Raw genomic sequence first — 22,061 nt, forward strand, 5'->3', positions numbered from 1 at the left:
CATGCACGATCCCAGAAAAGACAAGACTTCCCAACAAACAAACAAATATCAGGTATTCATACCGATTTATCTTTGCAATGATTATATTTGCCGCCGCTATTTTCGAGTTTTCACCACGAAATTATGGGGGGGGGGGAGGGGGGATTCAGCCCGAGTTTAGTTTTGGAATAAAAAACTAAATCCTTCTTCAGAGGGTTAATTGCTGACGCCAACTGAAGACAAAAAATGAAAATAAAACATACAATTTGTCGAACAAATGCAGGGGAGAAACTAAACAAACAAAAACTCACCAATTATCACCAAGGCCAGAGTTATCCTTCCAATCGTATTTATAAGACCAATGTCACCCAAACGTTTTGACAGCATAATAACAATTTTTTTTCAAAGCCACAAGTTCTTATTGTTATATCATTTCGAACGGGTAAATACATAAAGTAAAGTGGTATTTTTTGAAGCTGTTAATCAGTCGGCGAGAGAATTGTAAAGATAATTGACTACTGCTGTGCATACACATCAAAACGATGTTAATGCCGAAAAGTGATTTTCAGAATTGTTTTAAAATTATTTTGTTACATTACAAGCAACCTTTAATCATACGAAATTGTATAAATCTTTTACTCCTAATTCATTGGTACTATTTTTAAATAGCCAGAAATGAATTGAATTGAAATGAATTGAACATTCGATGTTGAATCATTTTATTGAGTCCTGTGTGCGGTATAGTTGCAGTCTCGCGTGACAAACTCTTCAGACATTATCAAACGTCGACTTATTTGCATTTGCCTCAGAACTGCAACAACTAAGTGTAAAACGAATATAAGTAAAATACCTAATTTAACCTACTTTTTATGTAGGGGGCCAAACGTTCTGGTGGGTGGAGTAAGCCCAGAGGTACGCCAAAGTTTGAGACATTTTGATCTTGTCTCTTATATCCTGAGTTAAAATGATCTTTTTAGAAGTGATTTCCTCCGAGTGAGATGAGCCAATACGGGAATTTAATGAATGAGGGTATCAGCGCAGCCAGCCAGGGGTGGCCGGTATACAGGAACAGGGTCTTGGCTTGACGAAGGCTCGCCGGAGTTGAACCGTCAATATCCCTGAAGCCGTACTCATGTCCCAACTCGGCTGTGATGAAGATACGACCGGTTTTGTTCATGATTTTGGGATCTACAAGAAGCAAAAAAAGGTTGGTTGTAGACCCAATTGCATCATGCATTTTGAAAAAAACAACATAATTCTCCGGCGTAATAACAAAACATTTTATTCATTGGTTTTTGAAAAGAGAAACGTGTATGTAAATGCACATATTATAGGCCTATATTTTAGTTTCTATAGTTTTCTCATCTTTACCTTTGGCAAGGTGAACGACAGCCTTTCCTGGGTACTCGATAGACTCTCCATATTTGGTGACGTAGTCCTATTATAGTCAAAATCAGTTTTAAAAAATCAATTATGTCAATCTATGACTCAAATGGTGGCTCGGGGGGGGGGGATTAGGGTGTTAGCCCCCCCCCCTCCCTCGTGCCGTATAGGACAATCATACATACAAATGCATCACTTGCCTGATACCCCCCCCCCCCCGACAGCTTACCGACCCCAAACCCTTGAGCAAAAGCTGATCCACCCCAGCAGGTTTCTGAATGTTCACTTTGTTCCTCTGAAACTCAGGACAAGACGATTCAGAGTGAAACGCAATCGAACAGATCGAGTTTTTACTCGAACTTCGACTGAACTGATTCTTTTTCATAATTCAAACACGAGTTAATCTAAATCGGCTGATCCATTGTTTCCTCATTTTATGGAAATTATATAGGCCTACATTGGTCGACCGTCTGTCAGTCCGTTCCTTCACATGTCTGTCAGTGTCTTTTCTACATACTCACATAGGTCATTTTCTCGGTCTCAGTCCTGGTCTCAACGGCCCAAGTATCCAGCACTGTCTTCGTCTTCACCGGGCCAGGCCACAGTGACACCACGGCTATATTGTGTTTCTTCAGCTCCAGCCCACATTCTACTGCCATGCGATCACACTAAACCAACCAAAAGAATAGTAAGTTCAACTTTACCCTATCAGAATGGTGGAGATGGTTTCCCGATAATGATATGCGTAAAAAAAACCCTGTAGCTACACTGTGAGTCAAAAAGACAGTTACCGCGGTAACCACTACCTACCCCAGATTTGCCGACACAATAAGGAGCATTAAAGATATAGATGAGACCACCGCATGATGAGATGTTGACGATAAGGCCTTGTTTGGCAGGAACCATCATCTGTGCTGCGTGCCATGTAGCTACGTAATGACCTCTGCAAGGGAACACAACGTGGAAAACTATCATCAGATTTGACAGTTGCCGCTACTGTCGATACTGTACTATTAACTTGTACTGTACTATTAACTTGTACTGTACTATTACTTGTAGGTAAATGCAACCTCACCTAAAATCCTTTTTTAAGAGGGTTGTAGATGCCCACAAATTGTTCGTTCAAATAAACCACACAATGTAGGTTCATCAGGAGAAAAAAAATATTAAACTACATAATGTAAATATTAAACTGCATAATGTATATTATTATTTATTTTTTTACCTCAATCCAACTCGATTGATCGTGTCCCACATAGACACTGGCATTTCCCAAAACGCCTCCCCAGTCGTTGATAACAACGCCTACAGCCAATGAATAAAATGCATAAAGTCATTACTTCAAAAGTAAAAAATTATCGTTAGAAAACACATTGATAAGCTCTTAAATTGTTTCCCCTTGTACTGCCAATCTCAGACGCAACTCCTGGTCCCCCTGTCTCCCACTCTAGGCCAGGCGCGGATCCGGGGGGGGGGGGGGGGGGGGGGGGGGGGGGAGTCAACCCGCCCCGAGCTTTGTCAAAAAAAAGTTTTCATGTAAATTCCTAAAATATAATGCGAACCCTCCCCCCGTGCTCTGACACCCCCCCCCCCCCCAAAAAAAAATGAGACTGGTATAACGTCCGCCTGTGCAAAATACGGACAGCTTGGATAGGGACTTATTTGTAATCTAGTGTGAATAATTGTCAAATTTGAACAGCTCCCCCTATTGAAATATGGTACCAGGCCCCCCCCCCCCCCCCCGTTTTTTTATTTTACGGAGGCCAAGTGTCCGGAGAAAAAAACCCTGTCTACATTTCAACAATTTTGGATGATGAACCCCCCCCCCCCGCACAAATTCCTGGATCCGCCCCTGCTCTAGGTCCTAGTTATTTGGCGAAATTTACGAATGCGCCAGCATCTCACAAACGATATCCCCCTCCTCCCCAAACCCAAACCACAACAGGTGAAAGGGGAGAAGGGCAATACTGCGTCAAATCACTCCGTATGATATTCTTTTCAAAGTGGCTGGGTTCAATGACGAAAATTGAAGATGTATTCGACACAGTAAACCTTTATTGCTGAGAAGGCGTTGTTGACCAAGACGTCAAGCCGTCCATTTTGCTCCTTGGAGATTCTCTCAAATAGCATCTTGACTTGTTCATCATCTCCATGATCGCATTCCACAGGAATACACTTGCCTCCCCGCCCTTCAATCTGTTCAAACAATTCCAGATACTCACAGAATCACAAATCATGAGAGTGATTGTCATCAAGTAAACTCAACTGCCTTTTGAAGTGACCGTCCACGTGGACCCTTTCCAATCTGATTTCATTTTGATAAGATGTCCTTCGTTTGTCATGGATATAAAGTGTCCTATTTTGATATTTTTATTTTTAGAGTTTATACCTCTGGTTCTTTTCAGAACCATTCTCTTAGTTGAGAAATTATTCGCACATAGTGTTTCCGCAAACCTTTCATTATTTAGTATCTCCACCATGCAAAGCCTCAAATCTTACTGATTTTTTATTTAATTAAATTTAATTTTAAGGGCGTATTGGCTTTGGGCATGTGTGTTCGAACTAAGTATTAAAGTGATTGGAAATACATGTACTTTATTATTTGAAAAATATTGAGGTGTAAGTACCTCGTCTGCTGTCTCTCTCAACGAGCCGGGTTTCCCATCGCCAGCTGGGTCAAGCGTCCGACCTATCCAAAGACAAATTTGGGTGTGCATGATTGGGTCAATGGTAGTGAGAAACAGAGGCGTACCATGTGAGGATACATCTCAAGGCGTACCCTTTATACCGGGTCATCAGTCAATAAAAGTGGAGCCCAAACCGAAACATGTTTCACATTTTTTTTCTAAATGTAGTACATAGGATGTGTGTGCCTTGTTTTGGTCTTTATGAAAGAACGCACACCTTTTTTGTGATCCGTGGATAGAACTTTAAAACAGTGGTTGTGTTTAAAAGTACATTGAACGATTCTTATACTAAAAGAAAGCTTATAAGGTTTTCATAATATTCTAGATTTAGAAAGTGCTACATGCAGAACTTCACTAAAACAATAGTCCCGACATTTGGGTTTTGCTTTTTTGACTCACCCTGTGTAGGCTAATTGCTTAGTTAATGATGATTGAGGGTGATTCCTTATCTTAACATTAGGCCGTATATAGTCTGGTTAAGGGTGTACGATAGCGCCAGGCTGAACTCTCAAAAGACGTTTAGACCTATTATGCGAGCGCCTTGCAAGCGAAAGCCATCTTTGTAAGCCCAGGGTCAAATAGGCCCATGTTCTTCAACCAGTCACCGTAATTATTTCATTGATGAGCTTTTGACAAGAGGCGAAAGAAGTCTTGCACACATTTTTAAGTGACTCGAAGTGAGTGGAGTCGAGTCATTGAAAAAAAAAGCGATTCGAGTATCCAGTCTTGTCATTGACTCATGTCATATTACAACTCTGCTGCATGAAAGCTAACAATAATGACTCATATTACGAAATGTAAATAATACAACAATATACCAGTGATGTACACAGTGGCACCAGCATCTCCAAGCTGTAGAGCAATTCCCTTTCCAATACCACGACTAGCTCCAGTCACCAGACAAACTTTCCCAACAAGTGGTCGATCCGCCATGCTTGTATAAAACAAAATCTACAACGTTCTCTACAAAAACGCTCCTTAATCAGACGTATAGTAGGCCTACGTGAAGTGAGTGTCTGCTTAAAATGCAAAGCCACTACAAAAATAGCTGTTTATCGCATTGAGATTTAGCACTTTGTGTCGATAAAAGGTCAATGCGATATCATGTCAAGGCAACACCAACTTCGTCCCCAGGGTGTCGAGCAGTACGCGCCCATCACTATATACCTGCTCTCTCTATTACTATTGGAAACGCGGTTGGAAATAAAGTAAGCACTGGGGACGAGGTTGAGGCAACACGGCATCGGCGTCTACCTACATCCGCATACAAAGACGGTCCATTCAATAATGTGAAGCACTATGAGCCCTTTGGTATAAAAGCGCCATATAGGCCCTAAGCGCCACACTATTAATCAAAACACGGAAGACTCAAAGATTTCAGTCTAGGCTGCCTTACTTGGACTTATTAATGATTTTACATCCAGGGTACTACGAAAAGATCAACACGCCAGTATAAGCAAAGTTTGCTCGCACTATCAGACGTCCAAGGTTCAACAAATAGTTGACACAATGACACAGGGACACAATTGTGTTGCAGATCATATTTTAACCTGTTCAGATTGGTTTACTTTAATGTTAAACGGCAACGTAGAACTTGAAAATTATAACATTCCCAAAAGTCCCCATGTTTTGGCAAAAACTGCAGCTTTTTTGAAGCAAATTTACACGCTCTAGGCCTATATATAAGCTACAAATTAAATCTAAATTCTTTTTGATGTATACATATCACTTCACATTATTACAGTTGTTTTTTTTTACTTCCACCTTAGAAAAAAATAGCTTCTTGACAACAATCATGCAAAATCGTAAACTGAATTAATATTTCAATTCACAGCGATTTATAGTAAATTGAAATAAACAGTTCAAATGTACTCCTTTTTGCAAACTACTGAATATAACGTTTGCCAATAATCTGAATGGGCCTACAACCCTTACATACACTTTGACTTAATTTTAGCAGTGGATATAAATGTTTTCTTTAAGGACTTTGAGTGCTATTTCAACTGAAAAAATCAATTTATGGACGTGCATGTACTTGCTGCAGTTTCAGACTTTCAGGAAGCGAAGTGGCAGCGGTTTTATTAAGTTAAATACAGACAGTGATATAAAATAGAATTACTCAATTGAGGTAAAAACTTTCACAGCCAAAACAATTAAGAACATCACAAAGCAAAAGTTATGCAATATTTATTCCTATAAAAAGGGAGGATGATTTAATTCATAATCATAGTATAACCAAAACCACCATCCCAATTACTCCAGACCAGCTGTGATATTCTAATTAAAAATAAGATAAGCTTTTCGAAGAACTGTTGGTGTTTTTTGCGTGTGTTTTTTAATTTATCTAATATTCTAGCAACTGATACTTCGCGCTGCATGAGCCAGCCTGTGGCAGAGTTGTAACGACGTCAATGATTCGACTCCAGTCCGACTCGAGTCGCAATTTTTGGCAACCCGACTCGACTCGATTCCCAACGGGTAACTGACTCGACTCGAGTCACTGGGAGCAAATGACTCGACTCGACTCGAGTCACTCATCACAAGACTCGACTCGACTTGAGTAGAAAGCACAAATTATCGTACAGACTCAAAGCCAAAGCAGAGATAAAACAGAAGTTGCACTTTTTGTTAACTGTTACGTAGATCTTTGGTAGAAACGACCAGCAGAAGCTGCCTACTGAGTAACATGAAGCAGTCTTAGGATCTTCATAATAAATTAGTGCCTGACGTTCTTTCTTCCATTCTGCAATTTATTAGAGCATAAATTCGACTCGACTCGATCTTCTTGACCTAATGATTCGACCCAAGCCACTTCCTTAAAATGACTCGACTCGCCAAAACAAAATTCAGTGACTCGTTACAACTCTGGCGCGTGGATGCGACATCTTGATAGAAAAAAAAAACATGTTAGCTTTAATTCGTTATCGGTTTGCTGAAGTTGGGCTTAAAATCTTTGATTTATCTTTACAACTTGCTATTTCCCGCTGCTATGAGCCAGAATGGAATCTTAATAAAGCCAGGAATAAGTGCAGCCAGCCACGTGTGTCCCGACATGATGCACATGGTCTTGACCTGCCGCCAGTTGGGGGGACTCCGGCCGTCAATATCGGTAAAGCCGTACTCGTCTGCTAACTCCGCCGACAGAAGGACCCGTCCGGACTTCTTCATAATGTTCGGGTCTAGATGTGAAACAAAAATGATAAGAAATCGAAGTAACTGAAGTGCAAACTATTTCTCTACACGCTACACAGTCATATCATGTAATTTTGTGAACGTTTTTCTACTTTTGATTTGAACAAAAAAGTTAAATCAAATTAGGTTTTGCCCTTCACCGACGTTTTAAACACTGTATACTCAGTGTGTTACCTCCCGAGCAAAAATTCAATCTTATAACAAAAAAGTTATTGAGTGGATTCCTACCGCTTGCCAGGTGAACGACAGCTTTTCCAGAAAATTCCACCGACTCTCCATTTTTGATGACATTAATCTGAAAAACAAAAATTGCACCAACCATTATGATCTTTATGGTTCCTGCTCCTCATCCTTTGTACTAGATCACACAAAGGATGGCAAGACTATCAATTTAGAGGGAGACATTCATTTTACCTTTGGTTCGCTGCATTCACTTTATCAATCGTCAATATTTTGAGCATTATTGAAAACCAGCATTTATAACGATGTTTCGCATTTTCACCATAAAGCTCCGTACATATTCTTTGAAGTTCTTTGAAGAGTAATAAACTGTGATCATACCACAAGATGGTGCAAGTCAAAACGAATTGGTGAACATTAATTTTTAGAAGGGAGGGCTCCGACGAAAACTTGCTTTGTGGTTAACGATTAAAATAATATTACGTAAAATAATAAGATCTCTTGCAATGAGTATTGAGTCAAATGTAAATCACATTCCAACAGGTCAGGCCACGAGTATAACATAGGATGAACAATGCCAAATAAATGCCTTCGTCATGTATAATTTGAATATCTTGTCATTAATTTTGACTTGACTGGTGGCATACGCAACGTTATTGTGCCAAGGATAGCGACTTTTAAGAGATCAGAATTACCAGTGTGTTTCCGGCTTTGCTGGTGGTGTCTGATGTGGCGGCCACCAGATCCATGAAAATCTCTGTTTTGACGGCGCCTGGCCACAGGGAGACGCTGGCAACGTTGTGCTTTTTCATCTCAAGAGCGCAGTCTGTGGCCAAACGATCACACTAAAAAGAAAAAGAAACGGAGTCTTTAGGCCTAAATACCAAATCCAATCAATATGGGACGTTTATACTGCGTTACTATCATGAGCGCTGTAAAAGGTCTAAGTTGTGACGTCGTTATGTACACCTAGCACTGCGATAAATAAATTCTTGAGACCATACGACCACATAATATTATAATATAAGAAAATGATTTTGTATATTTCAATTTAAGGTATACTCTTTATGAACTCGTGAAGAACTTTGATTTGGACAAGTAGTGCTGCGATTTTCTTGAGAATACCAACTATAGATAATGTATACATTGGAAAATCTATAGAGAGTCGTTTGTCTAGTACAAAGCTTTGGTGAATTGGACGGGAAAAAATACTCACCGCAGCTTTTCCCACGCTATATGCAACATTGAGGTAATAACGTAGTCCAGCAATGGATGAGATGTTGACGATTAATCCCTGCTTGGCCGGTATCATCAATTGGGCAGCGTGCCATGTGGCAATATAATGACCCCTTTGAAAAAAAAAAGACAAACATCGATCTCACTAAATTCTATGGAGAATTTTGTATGCAACTGGTAATTTTTAGATGTTGGAATCAAGATGTACCTTAGTCCAACAGTGTTTACGTCATCCCATAAAGTGGGAGGCGTTTCCCAGAACTTTTTGCCTTGGCACGCAAGCAACGTCTGAAAGAAAAAAAAACACAAAGCAAACCAGATTATACATGGTTTACCTTTAAGCACCAACTTAAAACATCACTTCTGACTCGGCTAAGCTACTGTTTTGCTGTGTTTAACAATTCAGCCAAAACTTGAGGGAAAAAGGAATTGACAGTATACTTACTTTTACAGCTGCATAGGCGTTGTTGACAAGGAGATCTAGGCGGCCATTTTGTTCCTGGGATATGCGGTTAAACAGTTTTTCCACCTGCTCGTCATCAGCGTGATCGCACTGTACAGGGATACATTTCCCGCCTCGTGCCTCCACCTATAGTGGCCGCCAAATTATACAAATAACACTTGTAATCGATTCCTCACGCCCAGATTACCCGGGAAAACATGTTTATTTGTCTTCCTGTGATGCCTGGTTTAAAAGTTATGTCAAATTACCGATTTTCGTCAAAATCCAAGATGGCCGCCAAATGAACCCCATGGGACAATATTTGATCTTGGGAACATCAAAATCCGTTCACTAGACACTTTGAGGATTACAAAAAAAGTAGGTTAAAAAAAATATATACCCAGGGGGTGCATGGGAACCCTATCTTCCTACTAGACTAAAGGAGGGTGTATGAAATATGTGGAAGATTAGACGATTTATTATTTGATATATTTCGAAAAATGTCTATACAAGTCATGTCAGATCGTTTGCATTGCTCGTTTATTTTGATCGTGATGGTGATCGCTGTGGTGGAACCTGTTGGGTTTTAGTGGAAGGGGGGGTTAAGGATTAATTTCTGATATTCCATAAAGCTGCTACCTCTTCAGCTGTCTCCCTAAGGGAGCCCCGTGAGCCTTCGGTACCAGTCGGGTCCAACGTGCGACCTGAATACACACACAATACAGGTCGAAAATTATCGGATTCATGAACAATTCAGTTATTCCATAAATAAACAAATATTTGTTAAGTACACAAATATTTGTTACATACAGTACAGTTATACAACGAAATTTAAAATCTTTTAGGGCCTATAGGCCCTATATCCTCCATTTTAAACCCAACCAAATAAAAAAGTGAACTGTTCCGCCCCGCCAGATAAACCCATGATACTGCCTAAGCCTCATTCATTACGGATCCGCCTATAGGTTTAAAGCCAAAATATAATCCATGGTTTGTGGTATAGCCAGCTGTACGGTACAGATGGGTCGGGCAATAATGCGAATACATATAGCTTATTATCAAATATCATCCATGCACGATACACCTGTACCGATCATACTCAATCAATTATACAGGCCTACCTGTTATATAGACTGTTGCTCCCGCTTTACCGAGCTGCAAGGCTATACCTCTACCGATACCCCGACTAGCCCCAGTCACTAGGCAAACTTTGCCTGCCAGTCGCTTGTTAGTCATGGCAGTTTTGTGATGGGCCTAAGGACCAGGGAAACTTAACATGAACTTTTGAATTTGAGTAGGCCAAAAGTACAAGTACATACAACATACAGCACGGCGCACTTGGTCCCGTATGCGTGCTATTATTTGCTACAGTATCACGACCTTGATGAACCTAGAATGCTATGATGCTAGACATGGCAGTATGATGGCCTCGAAGGGACATTCACGGCCGCGAGCAAAGATCCTAGGATCTTTGGCTGCGAGGTTAAAAAAATGTCTCTGTGTGACAGAGAAAAAAAATTACACAAAACGTGGGTTTTTTTTGTATATAATGGATTGTACCAAGCGTCGCCGTACCAATTTGAATGGCGGGGTGTGACATGAGGCCGCGCCAAAAGTTTTGTTTCCCCGCCGCCGCGTTTGACAGTTTCTCAAGCAAGTTGGTGTTCCTCATTCGCAGTTTCCATGAGGTACCACTGAGTGGAAAGATTACAACTTTTCGACTTTTCTTGCTCCATTGCTGTTTGGCCTTGTGGTGAAGCAGGCTTCAGAGGAAACCAGACTGAAACAAAAACGCTCTCTGTTGACCGTCATCTTTGATCTGCTCTACGCTGACAATCATGACCGTCGCCAGGATGGGGCAAGGGTGGAAAAGCCACAAAAAAGGAGAAATAAAAGAAAAGAAATAGAAAAGAAAAAGAAGTGTGAAGTCATAATATTTTTTTTGATCCACCCTGGAAACGCAGAAGCCTGTTCGATGAGGGCTGCCCAAACAAATAATGAGGTCTCCCGCCTCAGTATTGGAAAGACAATCTCAGAATCTCAGAAAGTTGACTGGATATCGCCGCTAGGCATCATCATCCAGTTTGACTTCACGCCGGCGCCGTGCAAGCGTGAAAGAAGGAGAAGAATGCCTTCAAGAAAGAATAGGTCTCTCCGGGCAAGGGTCAAACTGGCACAAGCTGACCGAGACCAGAACGGCGTGGAGAACAAGCGAAGCACTGCAGGCAGAGCAGGCGGTGAGGGCTCAAGCAACGTAGGAAGAAACATTGTACATGTGTGTCAACCATCGTCAGGCATGACGGGAACGTCAGTGGGGTGATTTAGGAGAACCTATTGTCAGTGTTCTGCTGATTTTTTTGAGTTACCGAATTCATTCCGATTTACAACTCTCTCACAAAATATATATTTATATAACGTTTAACTGAATGAACTCACTCCTCAAAAAAAATTCACAAAAGGGAAAAAATGGGACATACGTTTGATTACTTTTGGAACAATTTATTGACATCTGAAAAATTGTATTAATTTTGTTAAATGTTAAACAGTCCTGTTTTAAATACAATTCATACATTCAATCATTAAAAAGTAGAGTCAAAATAAAGAGTATATGTTTCCTATAATTAAACATTAAATACTACATGTACTATGTCAAATTGTCAATTTGAATATATAACATTATGTATCATTCCTTTATGCAGCTTCGAAATAAATTATGTATCATCCTTTATGCCAACCTCGTCCCCAGTGCTTACTTTATTTCCAACCTCGTTTCCAATAGTAAACCCTGGATAGGAAACTTTCTTCCTGTATCCTGATTCGATACCGCAATTGGCTAGTAATGGATTTTTATCGTGTACTTGGTGTTATTAATCACAACGTGCAGTACGTGTTTTCGCGATCATTCGTCCACGCCTTCTCGAAAATACTAATTTCCTTTCCAGTTTGTTCATATTAATATGAAATGTGATACTGCATGTTGTCTCGATAAGATCGTAACAGTTTAATTTAAAAAATCGTGTTTTCGTAACTCACGCCGTGCTCGCGCTGCGACGAATTGACTCTGTTTTTACCCCAGACACCGCATACAAAAACAAACGCTAATGTAAAGGATATCCAAGGCACCACACTATTCCTCATTTGCATACGTGTTCAAAAATCTTGCACATGCAAATGATCCAATACCAGGGTGAGAGAGCAGGTAGTGATGGGCGCGTACTGTTCGACACCCTGGGGACGAGGTTGCCTTTATGCAGCTTCGAAATAAATGTATCTATCTTAAAAAAAATGACATTCCTTTTACTTCTTACAGAGTGACTTTAATAAACTATTCATAAATACCTCAGACAGTTTAGCTATTCCTATTGGTCGAGAGCCCGTCACGTGGCCGGTCTTAGACGGATGATATAGACATGGCTAGTTGGTCTTAAACACTTTTCCAGTGTCACAATAAAATGTGGACTCTTAAAAATCCAGTGCCTCTTACCGTTTCATTGGTTGAACGTTCACAATCCTCACGTAGGCATGCGCAACACTACAAGCGAGTCAGAATTTTATAGTTCTAAATTCAAAACGCAACGCCCCAGGTGCGTTCTGCGCGACAACGCGCAGAACATGCTACGCGCGCGTCAATCTCCATAAAAGGGTTGTTTACATCTTACTCGCCAGCTGAACACTCCATTATTTTGCTAGAGGGATGTTTCAAAAAGCATGAAGTGAACTTGTTGAACAAAATCGGGATTTTTTGAACGAATTATTTAATATTTCTTTACGGATAAGGTATTTATGAATGGCAATAAATATGTGCTCGGTCGGTATTTATCACTCTGTTTAATACCGCTTAGAGTCTGGGTGCTGATAATTACCCTCGCCTCCGGCTCGGGTAATTATCAGCACCCAGACTCTAAGCGGTATTAAACGAGTGATAAAAACCTCCGGAGCACACATTTATTCCCTTAATAATGCACCTTTGATCGTCTTACTGGCATTTTCTTTTGGAGGATTCTCTAATGATTTATTGAAATAAATAAAACATCCAATATAAATATCAGATTTACAACTGAAAATCAGCATTGTATATTCAGACAACATCATCAATGGAATTAAAATCACATTAAAAACGAAAAAAAAAGAAAAAGAAAGACATTCGAATTACAATATAAGGACAACAATCAGTTCGTTTTTCCATAGGTAATATCATCAACGACATATAATATTTGCTGAAACAAATTGCAGATTTGCAGATGAAACAAATTGCAGAAAGTTATTTTTTGGTAATTTTTTTTAGCTTTACATACTTGATTTAAGCTGCCTGATGGTTGCATTACCTCAGATTAATTTCAATAATGTCGGTGGGAAAATTGGTCTCAATTTAAACATTAAAATACAAATTTGGGACGTTTGGATTATTTGAGGAAAAAGTTGAATTATCAAAAAGTTAGATAAGAATACTGTCCATTCACACACTTAATGGTTAAATCAGGCACACTGTGATTTAAAAACTATCAATTTCGAATGGATATTAAAAATAACAATGAACAGTCGTACTGTATGTAATAATTTCCCTTATCACAGAAGCATTTCAATGACAACACAGGGAAAGAAATAATTTGCTAAAACAATATATAAATTATTATTAAAAAAACTACAATGCGGTGGATCATTGCCCTTGGCAAAGGGAGGTTCAAAGGGAATTTTGCACACAAAATTCTAAACCTTTTGACTTCAGTGTTGTCGTCAAGGTAGCTATGATTTGATCACAAGTTAAAATCACAAGTCAATTCACAAGTCAAGTCAAACGTAACAAGGCATGAACTTTAAGCAATGCCATCATCACAATTCATTTAAAAGTTTTTGAATTGGCTTGGGACTGGTTGACAATTATGACTAATGTGTGACGGACTTGTGATATGATATGTGATCCATTACTAGAAACTAGAGTGCAACGCTGTGTGACTTCTAAAACTTGCTACTTGAAGCCGTCCACAACCAGTAAGGCAACTTGACGAATGACGGCGTGATGGCAGCTAGCCAGGGATGGCCAGTCACCACGAAAAGGGACTTAATCTGCCTGAAATTGACCGGTGAAGTCCCATCAATGTCCTGGAACCCGTACTCCCCAGCAAGCTCGGCAGTCAAGAGGACCCGCCCAGACTTCTTCATGATGTTCTTATCTGAAAGTGGAGGAAGTCATGTTCATCCCAAGTTACTTAACGCCTTACTTGTGACTTGTTGTACATGTATTTGCACATGTTCATAAGATTGATCACTCGACTGCTCTTATGAGACTGAGTGATATTTAAACTTGTTGGAAGTCATAAGTCATAATTCATAGCTTTCACAGATGAACCCATTATTTTTGCATTTCGTTTCAATATTATTTAAGTTCATTATTTCTTACCTTGTAAAAGATGAACAATGGCCTTGCCAGCATATTCCACGGACTCCCCGTTCTCAAACGCTACTTGCTGCAAAAATGAATTCGACACTTAGTGTTAATCAGATGCGCACTATAGCATCCTGTACACAATATGGCATACGGATATCTGCTCGTCAAATTGTGCAACATTAATAACAATTGAGAGACAAAGATCAGCAAATTATATTTGGGAAAGTGCAAGATTTTTCAATGACATTAGTTCTTCCAACCCTGAAAATATAAGCTAGGGGCAATAAAACAGAGAAAATGAAAAACCTACACAATTTTGAAACACGAGCATTAAACACTATGCCACAATCTGTGTACTTACTAGGCCCGTTGCCATGCTTTTGAATTTATCTGAAGCCGAGAATTCTTGGAACATTTCTGTCTTGACAGCGCCTGGCCACAGTGAGATGCAGGCAACGTTGTGCTTTCTCAGCTCTATGGCACAGTCTGCGGCCATCCGGTCACACTACAGAAACAAACATGGGTCAAGTTCTCTGGTTGATATTGAGATTTGAGGCTAAGCTGTGGAAACTACAAGTAAGTTGGGGAAACTGTTCAGGCACCGCTGATTTTATTTTCACAACCATTTCTCTCACCAATGGTGCAACTGGTAGGCATTGGGGCTCAGGACCCTGCCACCAGCTTGCTCGTCCTAGTTAATAAGTATTTGGGGAGGGTGAAAATTACCTTTTTATTTTAAAAACCCATTGAGTATCCCAAACAGAACATCATTTAAGCATGGATACAAACCACAGAGCTATTTAAACTCAATAGAAAGCAAATTCAATCATACATTGTGGCCTGCTGGGTAAAAGGTTTAAATTTTGTACAGTGTTTGTGTGGGTAAGTGCATATCTGCATATGTATCCAAAACCAATGCTCAAATGAAGCCAGCATGCTTTAAGGGAAATGCACTATCAGTAAATGAATGTTTCATTTCGCTCTGTTCTTTAAGAATGCACACGTGTTGTGCCAGTGCACTTTTTTCGATGCTAATGAAACCCAATTTATGCATCCACACTTGTACTCTCGCATTGCATTATTAGAACTCGCCAGTAAAATTCTCTCCAAATTGTATCAATGTATTCTAAGAAGACCGTTGATTTAAATGTCTGATTCAAATACTGTTTGAAAGTTTTCTGTGTAAGGGAATGAATGGTTAATGTGCTCTAGTAATCAAACACACACCAGTTCTGAGGTACAAATATAAAAAAAAACTGGCATCTCTCTACTCACCCCTGCTTTTCCAACTCCATAAGCGACATTGAATAAGTAACCGATGCCCCCAGCAGATGAAATGTTGACAATTAGCCCCTGTTTTACTGGTGCCATCATCTTGGCAGCGTGCCAAGTTGCAATGTAATGACCCCTGATAGGAAAAAAAAAATTGGTCATTATCTGTTAATTTATAAAGAGGATGCAGTTGTGTTGAAAAAAAATGAACTAAGAAGGGTAAAATTGTATAACAACAATTGTTATGGGTAAAATCATAAATTTAAAGGTATAGTCCATCATTTGTAATTTGTGCATTTTGTTCGTTTGAAGCAACAAAAGTGCTCAAGATCTAAAGAAGGGTGCTGAACAACTAACCTGATGAAATTTCAGCTCAGTTTTAGCTGTATATTTCGAGACAAACAACATTCTAGGATCTCGATTTCAAATCAAAAGTTGCTGAATCCTGTTTTGAATTGGGCCTGAATTCAGCGTCCGAGACACGTTCTCACTGAGCATGGAGCTACGCGATGTCAAGCACTGATCCGACGAATTATAGCAACTGGCGCGCGTGTGCGTATAGTGCCAACACTTGCATGCGTTTTGCCGAATTTAAAAACAACGAACTACCAACGGAAATTTCCTACGGTGCGTCTTAAGACGCACCATTGGAAAGGCCTTCTTTCGTTGATTTCTTCGAAATGACAGCTTGCCAGAAAGAATAATTTCACAGGGAGTTTAGTTCCCTTACTATTTTTCAACCAAGCATGTTTTTCAAAAAAAATACGACAGTTACTTTTGGGATAGCTGCAAATGATGGAATGTAGCTTTAATTTATAAAGAGGATGCAGTTGTGTTGAAAAAATGAACTAAGAAAGGTAAAATTGTATAACAATAATAGGTATGGGTAAAACCATGAATTTAAATACTGTCACTATTGCATCTTCAAAAACGATGATTTCCAGCTTTCAATAAGTCCCTCATGTTCATCACTACAGTTTATGTTCATCACAACACATTATTGCCAAGATTGCCTCATTCAGTGTTTGTGAAATAAGCTGTCAAACATCGTACGGCCTCTGTTGACCGTGTGTTGAAAGGAGGGGTAGACACGTTGAATTGAAGGTTAAAAAATACGAACAATATTAAGTGTTCTTTCAGCAAAACAAAATCAATTCTCATAGGGATGCTTGTGAAATCTTTTCGTTTTGCTGAAAGAACATTTACCTTTTTTTGATCCATGGACAGAACTTTAAAACGGTGTTTGTGTTCAAAATTCTGTAACTTGAAAAGTATTTGAGTGCTTTGAATGATTCTTGTACTTAAAGAAAGCTTATTGATTGGGCTTTTATATCCTAGATTTTGAAAGTGCTACAGGCAAAACTTCATTCACAAATTGGTCCTGCCATTTGGGTTTCATTTTGTTTTACTCGGCCTGTATAACCTTACACCAAACAATATGACAATATCACCAAACAATTTGCAAACCTCACCTCAATCCAACATTGTTAACAGAATCCCACACAGATGACGGCGTCTCCCAAAATGGCTTTCCCATATTGTCCATTATATCCTGCAAAAGTACATTTACATTTATATATGACATATTCTCCCAAAACAGGTCATTTGATTTTTTGTTCATACAACTGGTACTTCAAAAGGCACCAGATGTATCACATGACTAAAAAGCCAGTTCCGTATCTCGATGAAGTAGTCCAGGTCAAAGGTCATTTGGGATAAAATCACTGAAGTGATGTTACGCGGACGCCTAGTATTCTGGTTGTAATTCATGCACGAGCGTCGTGCGCCAAGCTCCGCATGCGTTCATGCTCCGCACGCATTCATACGCCTTCGATTATCCCAAATGACCCATGACCCATATCATTGTGCACATACACAGTTGAAATACCGAACTGGCTTATTAAACAAATGGGATTCATAGAAATATAGAAAGAGGCACACATACTCCCATTTTGATCATTTATTTTTAATGCAAATTAAAAACAAAACCTGAATAATCAAGAGCCACTACAAAAAAAACAAGAATGTCCTGTAAAATACCAAGAGTAGAGATGTGCAATTTTGAACAAACAAAACACGTCGCCAACCATGGATTAAATTTATGCAAACTGATCGCTGCGCATACAAATGGCAAATAATGTTGTAAATAATTTTTAAAAAACCAATAGCTTATGACACTACAAACTATTGTATCTTACTTTGACTCCTGCATATGCATTGTTGACAAGGAGATCCAAGCGTCCATTTTGCTCTTTATTGATGCGATCAAACAGTTCCTGGACCTGTTCATCATCTGAGTGATCACACTGCACTGGGGTGCATTTACCTCCACGTGCTTCGATCTATTCGACGATGTACAGAAGAAAACAAAAGCACACATTGCAATGTTTTATGAAAGGGAAATTTGTTGAAAAGGTTGTGGAATGCTCGAACACATTTCCGTCATTTTTGGGTATATGTAGCCTAAGGTGTGATGCAATAAAAACGAGTATTGTGTCTGTCATGAAATGAGTACAAAAGGTACTTTTGAGAGCAGTTTTTCAGGTCCTGTTTCGACCCGAACGCGCAATGTGTAAAAGTCATCATTGGGGGCAGCAAACAAATCATAGTAAATCGTGACGTAATAAACAGGACTACATCACGATTTAATATGTTTTGTTTGCTGCCCCCAACTTATTTCATGACAGACACAATAGTTGTTTTTATTTCATCACACCTTAGGCTACATATACCCGAAAAATGACGGAAATGTCTTCGAGCATTCCACAACCTTTTCAATGTAGCTACACAATACACACTACAAGGGAATACTTTTTATCAATATATCCCTCTTTTTTTTTTTACAAATTAGAGTAGTTGGACAGGGATGTATACAGCTTGGCAGGGAAAACCAATAATGTCATACATTATTGCAAATCTCAGTTCACTGCGTAAGGCTTTTGGTCTCTGTATGCGTTTACTTAAACACATCAGCCACAAATCCAGGATCCACCACTGTGCTAAATTACTTCAATGTTTGCTACATTGCATGTTACCTTGAATATTATATTTCTCATCCAAACTTAAGGGAGCATGGAATCCAAAACTTCCATCCAACCTAAAACCTTCTTGTATCAAATAAAGGCAGCATAACGTTTTGCTTAAATGTAATAGCTGGACTTTTACGTCATAATTTGGATAACATGTTTTATTTCAAATCATTTCCAATTCTTCCTTGTTTTCATTTTAATAGAGAATATCCTAACTCTGAGTCTCCTTGAAACCTTACAGTGTCCAAAATATCTTTCAGTATGAGAAAACATGACGAAAATCTGAATTTCATACAAATGGGGCACTTCCAGTTCAGACATTCATAGAAAGGAATACATTAGTAGCCAGCAAGTGTTCACTAAGGATAGGCGAAACATTTTGTATATTTAACTCTATGGAACAGTAAGGCCAAAAAAAAAAGGTCTCCGGTTTCTGGTATGGAGCTTGCCCAAAAAGTGGTGCGGCGACGCGGCTTTTTTTTTTTTTACTTGATTTTTTTGCTTCAAATGTCGGCTGATGACTGCAAATGGTGCCCGACTAAACTTAGTGCAAATATATGGGAGTCCAGAGAGGCCACATAAAGCTTATTCTCGACCATAACACAATCTAAAAACATGTTAAAATTGTGCAGCAGCAGGATTCCAGTCAAACCAGTGAGTTTGGCGGTTTTGAGACATCATGTTTCATTGAAAAAAAAAAACTTTTTCATTTTGCCGACGCGCATGGCTACGGCGACGCGCGCGCACACCAGAAACCGGAGACTTTTTTTTTTTGGCCTAAGCATTGGATGTTTTGGTCTGTGCTAATCTGTGGTACCTGGACCCGCTCCCCATGGAGACAAGATCAGTATTCAATCAGACAATAGCCAAGATCAGTATCAAAGGGAATGTCAACAAAAGGCAAATTATCACCTTGTTATAATCTTAACACAATACTGCGCCAGACAGGAGGAGTATCTGGTACAGTAATTGGACAATTAGTACTGTCACCACATCTTAAAAGCTGTAAACAAAGGCTAAATATAAATCTGTTTACAAATTTCCCATAGAAGTTTAATAATTGTACCCTTTTCCTGTTTGCTGCCCCACACATACTGGGGCAGGTGGCAGCCTCTACAAAGTGTTGACTAAAATGTTGAAATTGTGAACCAACATTTTATAAATGTGGATTCCCACAGTACAATGTATAACATAGTTTTACCTCTTCAGCAGTGTTCAGCAGGGAACGCTGCTTCTCTGAAGTATCATCTGACTTTGGTTTTAGAGTTCGACCTGGTGAAAATGCAGATACTTGATAAGACTAGTGTACATCTTTTGGTCAGTTGACTTATATAACGGAAAAAAATAATCTACCGTGTGCAATTTCGGGAACATTCTTTGAAAATTTCAGGGATTATTAATGAAACGCTATAAAACCCAGATCCACTTGATGCCAATCAAAACTCCCTAACTGCCTAACCTATATTCGAATGCCTTATCGGATGCAGAACTCTTTTGGGGGGGCTTAATCAAGGAATGAATACAGCTTGTCCAATAACAGAATTGTAATTTTATAGAGTATTTTACTCCATTGATGGAAGTACATGTTCTTTTCATACACTGATATTGTTCGCTAGACTTTGTCTCCAACTCCTATTTTACCTGTGATATAAACAGTTGCCCCTGCCTCGCCAAGTTGCAGTGCAATGCCTCGTCCAATCCCTCGACTGGCACCAGTCACCAGGCAGACTTTACCCGTTAGTGAAGAGGCCATAACATTCATCAAACGATACTGGTAAAAACATAAAAAGTACCAAAATGTTGCCGTTATTACATTATACTCAGATTACCAGCTGAAAAAGTTGAAATTCTTTACTTTTGCAATTCCCCAAACTACTTGTAAATGTTTTATTTTCACATGTCTGACCTACACTTCTATTTTCGAATTTTGGACAAATTTTTTGACAAAATTTTAACTTCTTAAAGTAAAAACGTTGAATTTTGTTGCGAGCCCCCCCCCCCCCTCCCCCCCATTAAGCCAAATCCCTAATTAAGTTGGGACACTCCCAACTATTAAATAATTTCGGGCAGTACCGACTTAGTCTATGGAACATCCCCCCTTGTCGTGGCTCTGCACACGTGAATATCTGATACTCAGACTACAAGTTTACAACTTTAGTTGGGGCCGGCCATGCAAAGTTCCTTGAATATCCCGCGCTGGCGGCGCACACAATATGGCCAGCTGCTGCATACATTGTACTGTGTAGCATGGAGAAATAAAATTTCTCCATGTGTGTAGCAACTATACTCCTAGAACTATGAGGCTCCGCGTGAGCGGAGCCTCATAGATGTAGAAGCCCGCAAAATTGTCTGCAGCACAAAACACTAATAAAGTACAAAAACGTCCATCAAAATGCAGACATTTCACACAGAACCGCTGCACAGTTTGCCCCTATTCTCCGTATTTTACCTCTTGACATACTCACGTATCTTGGGCACAACTAACATAGGTGGATTCTGTCGGTTTTTAGGCCAAAATGATGAAAAATATGCCCTTTCCGCACTGAGCCAACCGAACACTTGAAACGTGCACGCATATGATCGAGCGATGATTTTTGGTTCGCTCGGAGCGCGCCGCGGGGGGTACGGTACAAGCGAAATGATAGTATGTGCATGCGTACAAGTGCATATACCGTACCCCCCGCGGCGCGCTCCGAGCGAACCGAAAATCATCGCTCGATCATATGCGTGCACGTTTCAAGTGTTCGGTTGGCTCAGTGCGGAAAGGGCATATTTTTCATCATTTTGGCCTAAAAACCGACAGAATCCGCCTATGTTAGTTGTGCCCAAGATACGTGAGTATGTCAAGAGGTAAAATACGGAGAATAGGGGCAAACTGTGCAGCGGTTCTGTGTGAAATGTCTGCATTTTGATGGACGTTTTTGTACTTTATTAGTGTTTTGTGCTGCAGACAATTTTGCGGGCTTCTACATCTATAGTTCTAGGAGTATGTAGCAACGTGAACGTCGTACCATGGTCGTCGACCACTAAGTTTCATCTATGAATAAACGTTATATTAAAAGAATGATTTACCAGAAATGTTGGAATGTTTCTCCACAACTCCACCGTACCACCAGCAAAGGGAACACTGGAACACTCGCTATGTCATGTACATGTATGTCTGCAAGCAGAACATAACACAACGTGGACAATGGATGGAGAAAGTTTCAGACTGAAAAATTGCATAAGCACGTGGAATTGTTTACATAATGCAGGAGTCCAGACGAATATAAGCG

General features: G+C 39.6%; 3 protein-coding genes across 4 annotated transcripts; all 3 read right to left on the reverse strand.

Annotated features, from left to right (window-relative positions):
- Positions 1-320: 320 nt before the first annotated feature.
- LOC119739166 (dehydrogenase/reductase SDR family member 1-like) lies at positions 321-5,134 on the reverse strand. The gene is made up of 8 exons (XM_038213999.1): positions 4,868-5,134; positions 3,990-4,051; positions 3,415-3,558; positions 2,588-2,667; positions 2,173-2,305; positions 1,884-2,030; positions 1,351-1,417; positions 321-1,167 (listed from the first exon to the last, which is right to left on the reverse strand). The coding sequence occupies exons 1-8, from the start codon at positions 4,980-4,982 to the stop codon at positions 953-955; spliced, it is 963 nt and encodes a 320-aa protein (XP_038069927.1). The 5' UTR covers positions 4,983-5,134; the 3' UTR covers positions 321-952.
- Positions 5,135-6,251: 1,117 nt separating this feature from the next.
- On the reverse strand, positions 6,252-10,459 carry LOC119739153 (dehydrogenase/reductase SDR family member 1-like). Its single transcript, XM_038213984.1, has 8 exons — positions 10,221-10,459; positions 9,739-9,803; positions 9,103-9,246; positions 8,866-8,945; positions 8,638-8,770; positions 8,117-8,266; positions 7,470-7,536; positions 6,252-7,228 (listed from the first exon to the last, which is right to left on the reverse strand). Exons 1-8 carry the CDS (start codon positions 10,333-10,335, stop codon positions 7,014-7,016), a joined length of 969 nt encoding a protein of 322 aa, XP_038069912.1. The 5' UTR covers positions 10,336-10,459; the 3' UTR covers positions 6,252-7,013.
- A 2,625-nt stretch (positions 10,460-13,084) lies between these two features.
- Positions 13,085-22,014, reverse strand: LOC119739249 (dehydrogenase/reductase SDR family member 1-like). 2 transcript variants are annotated; one of them, XM_038214108.1, is made up of 10 exons: positions 21,859-22,014; positions 20,428-20,557; positions 19,988-20,058; positions 18,040-18,099; positions 17,956-17,982; positions 17,230-17,309; positions 15,761-15,893; positions 14,847-14,990; positions 14,498-14,564; positions 13,085-14,270 (listed from the first exon to the last, which is right to left on the reverse strand). In XM_038214108.1, exons 2-10 carry the CDS (start codon positions 20,546-20,548, stop codon positions 14,056-14,058), a joined length of 918 nt encoding a protein of 305 aa, XP_038070036.1. In that variant the 5' UTR covers positions 20,549-20,557; positions 21,859-22,014; the 3' UTR covers positions 13,085-14,055. The 2 variants fall into 2 exon arrangements, with proteins under 2 accessions (XP_038070036.1, XP_038070035.1); XM_038214107.1 differs by having other exon boundaries at positions 17,956-18,099; positions 21,859-22,013.
- Between the last annotated feature and the right edge of the window lie 47 nt (positions 22,015-22,061).

This window comes from Patiria miniata, unplaced genomic scaffold, assembly GCF_015706575.1.
Source record: "Patiria miniata isolate m_02_andy unplaced genomic scaffold, ASM1570657v1 HiC_scaffold_30, whole genome shotgun sequence".
NCBI classification, from domain to species: domain Eukaryota; kingdom Metazoa; phylum Echinodermata; class Asteroidea; order Valvatida; family Asterinidae; genus Patiria; species Patiria miniata.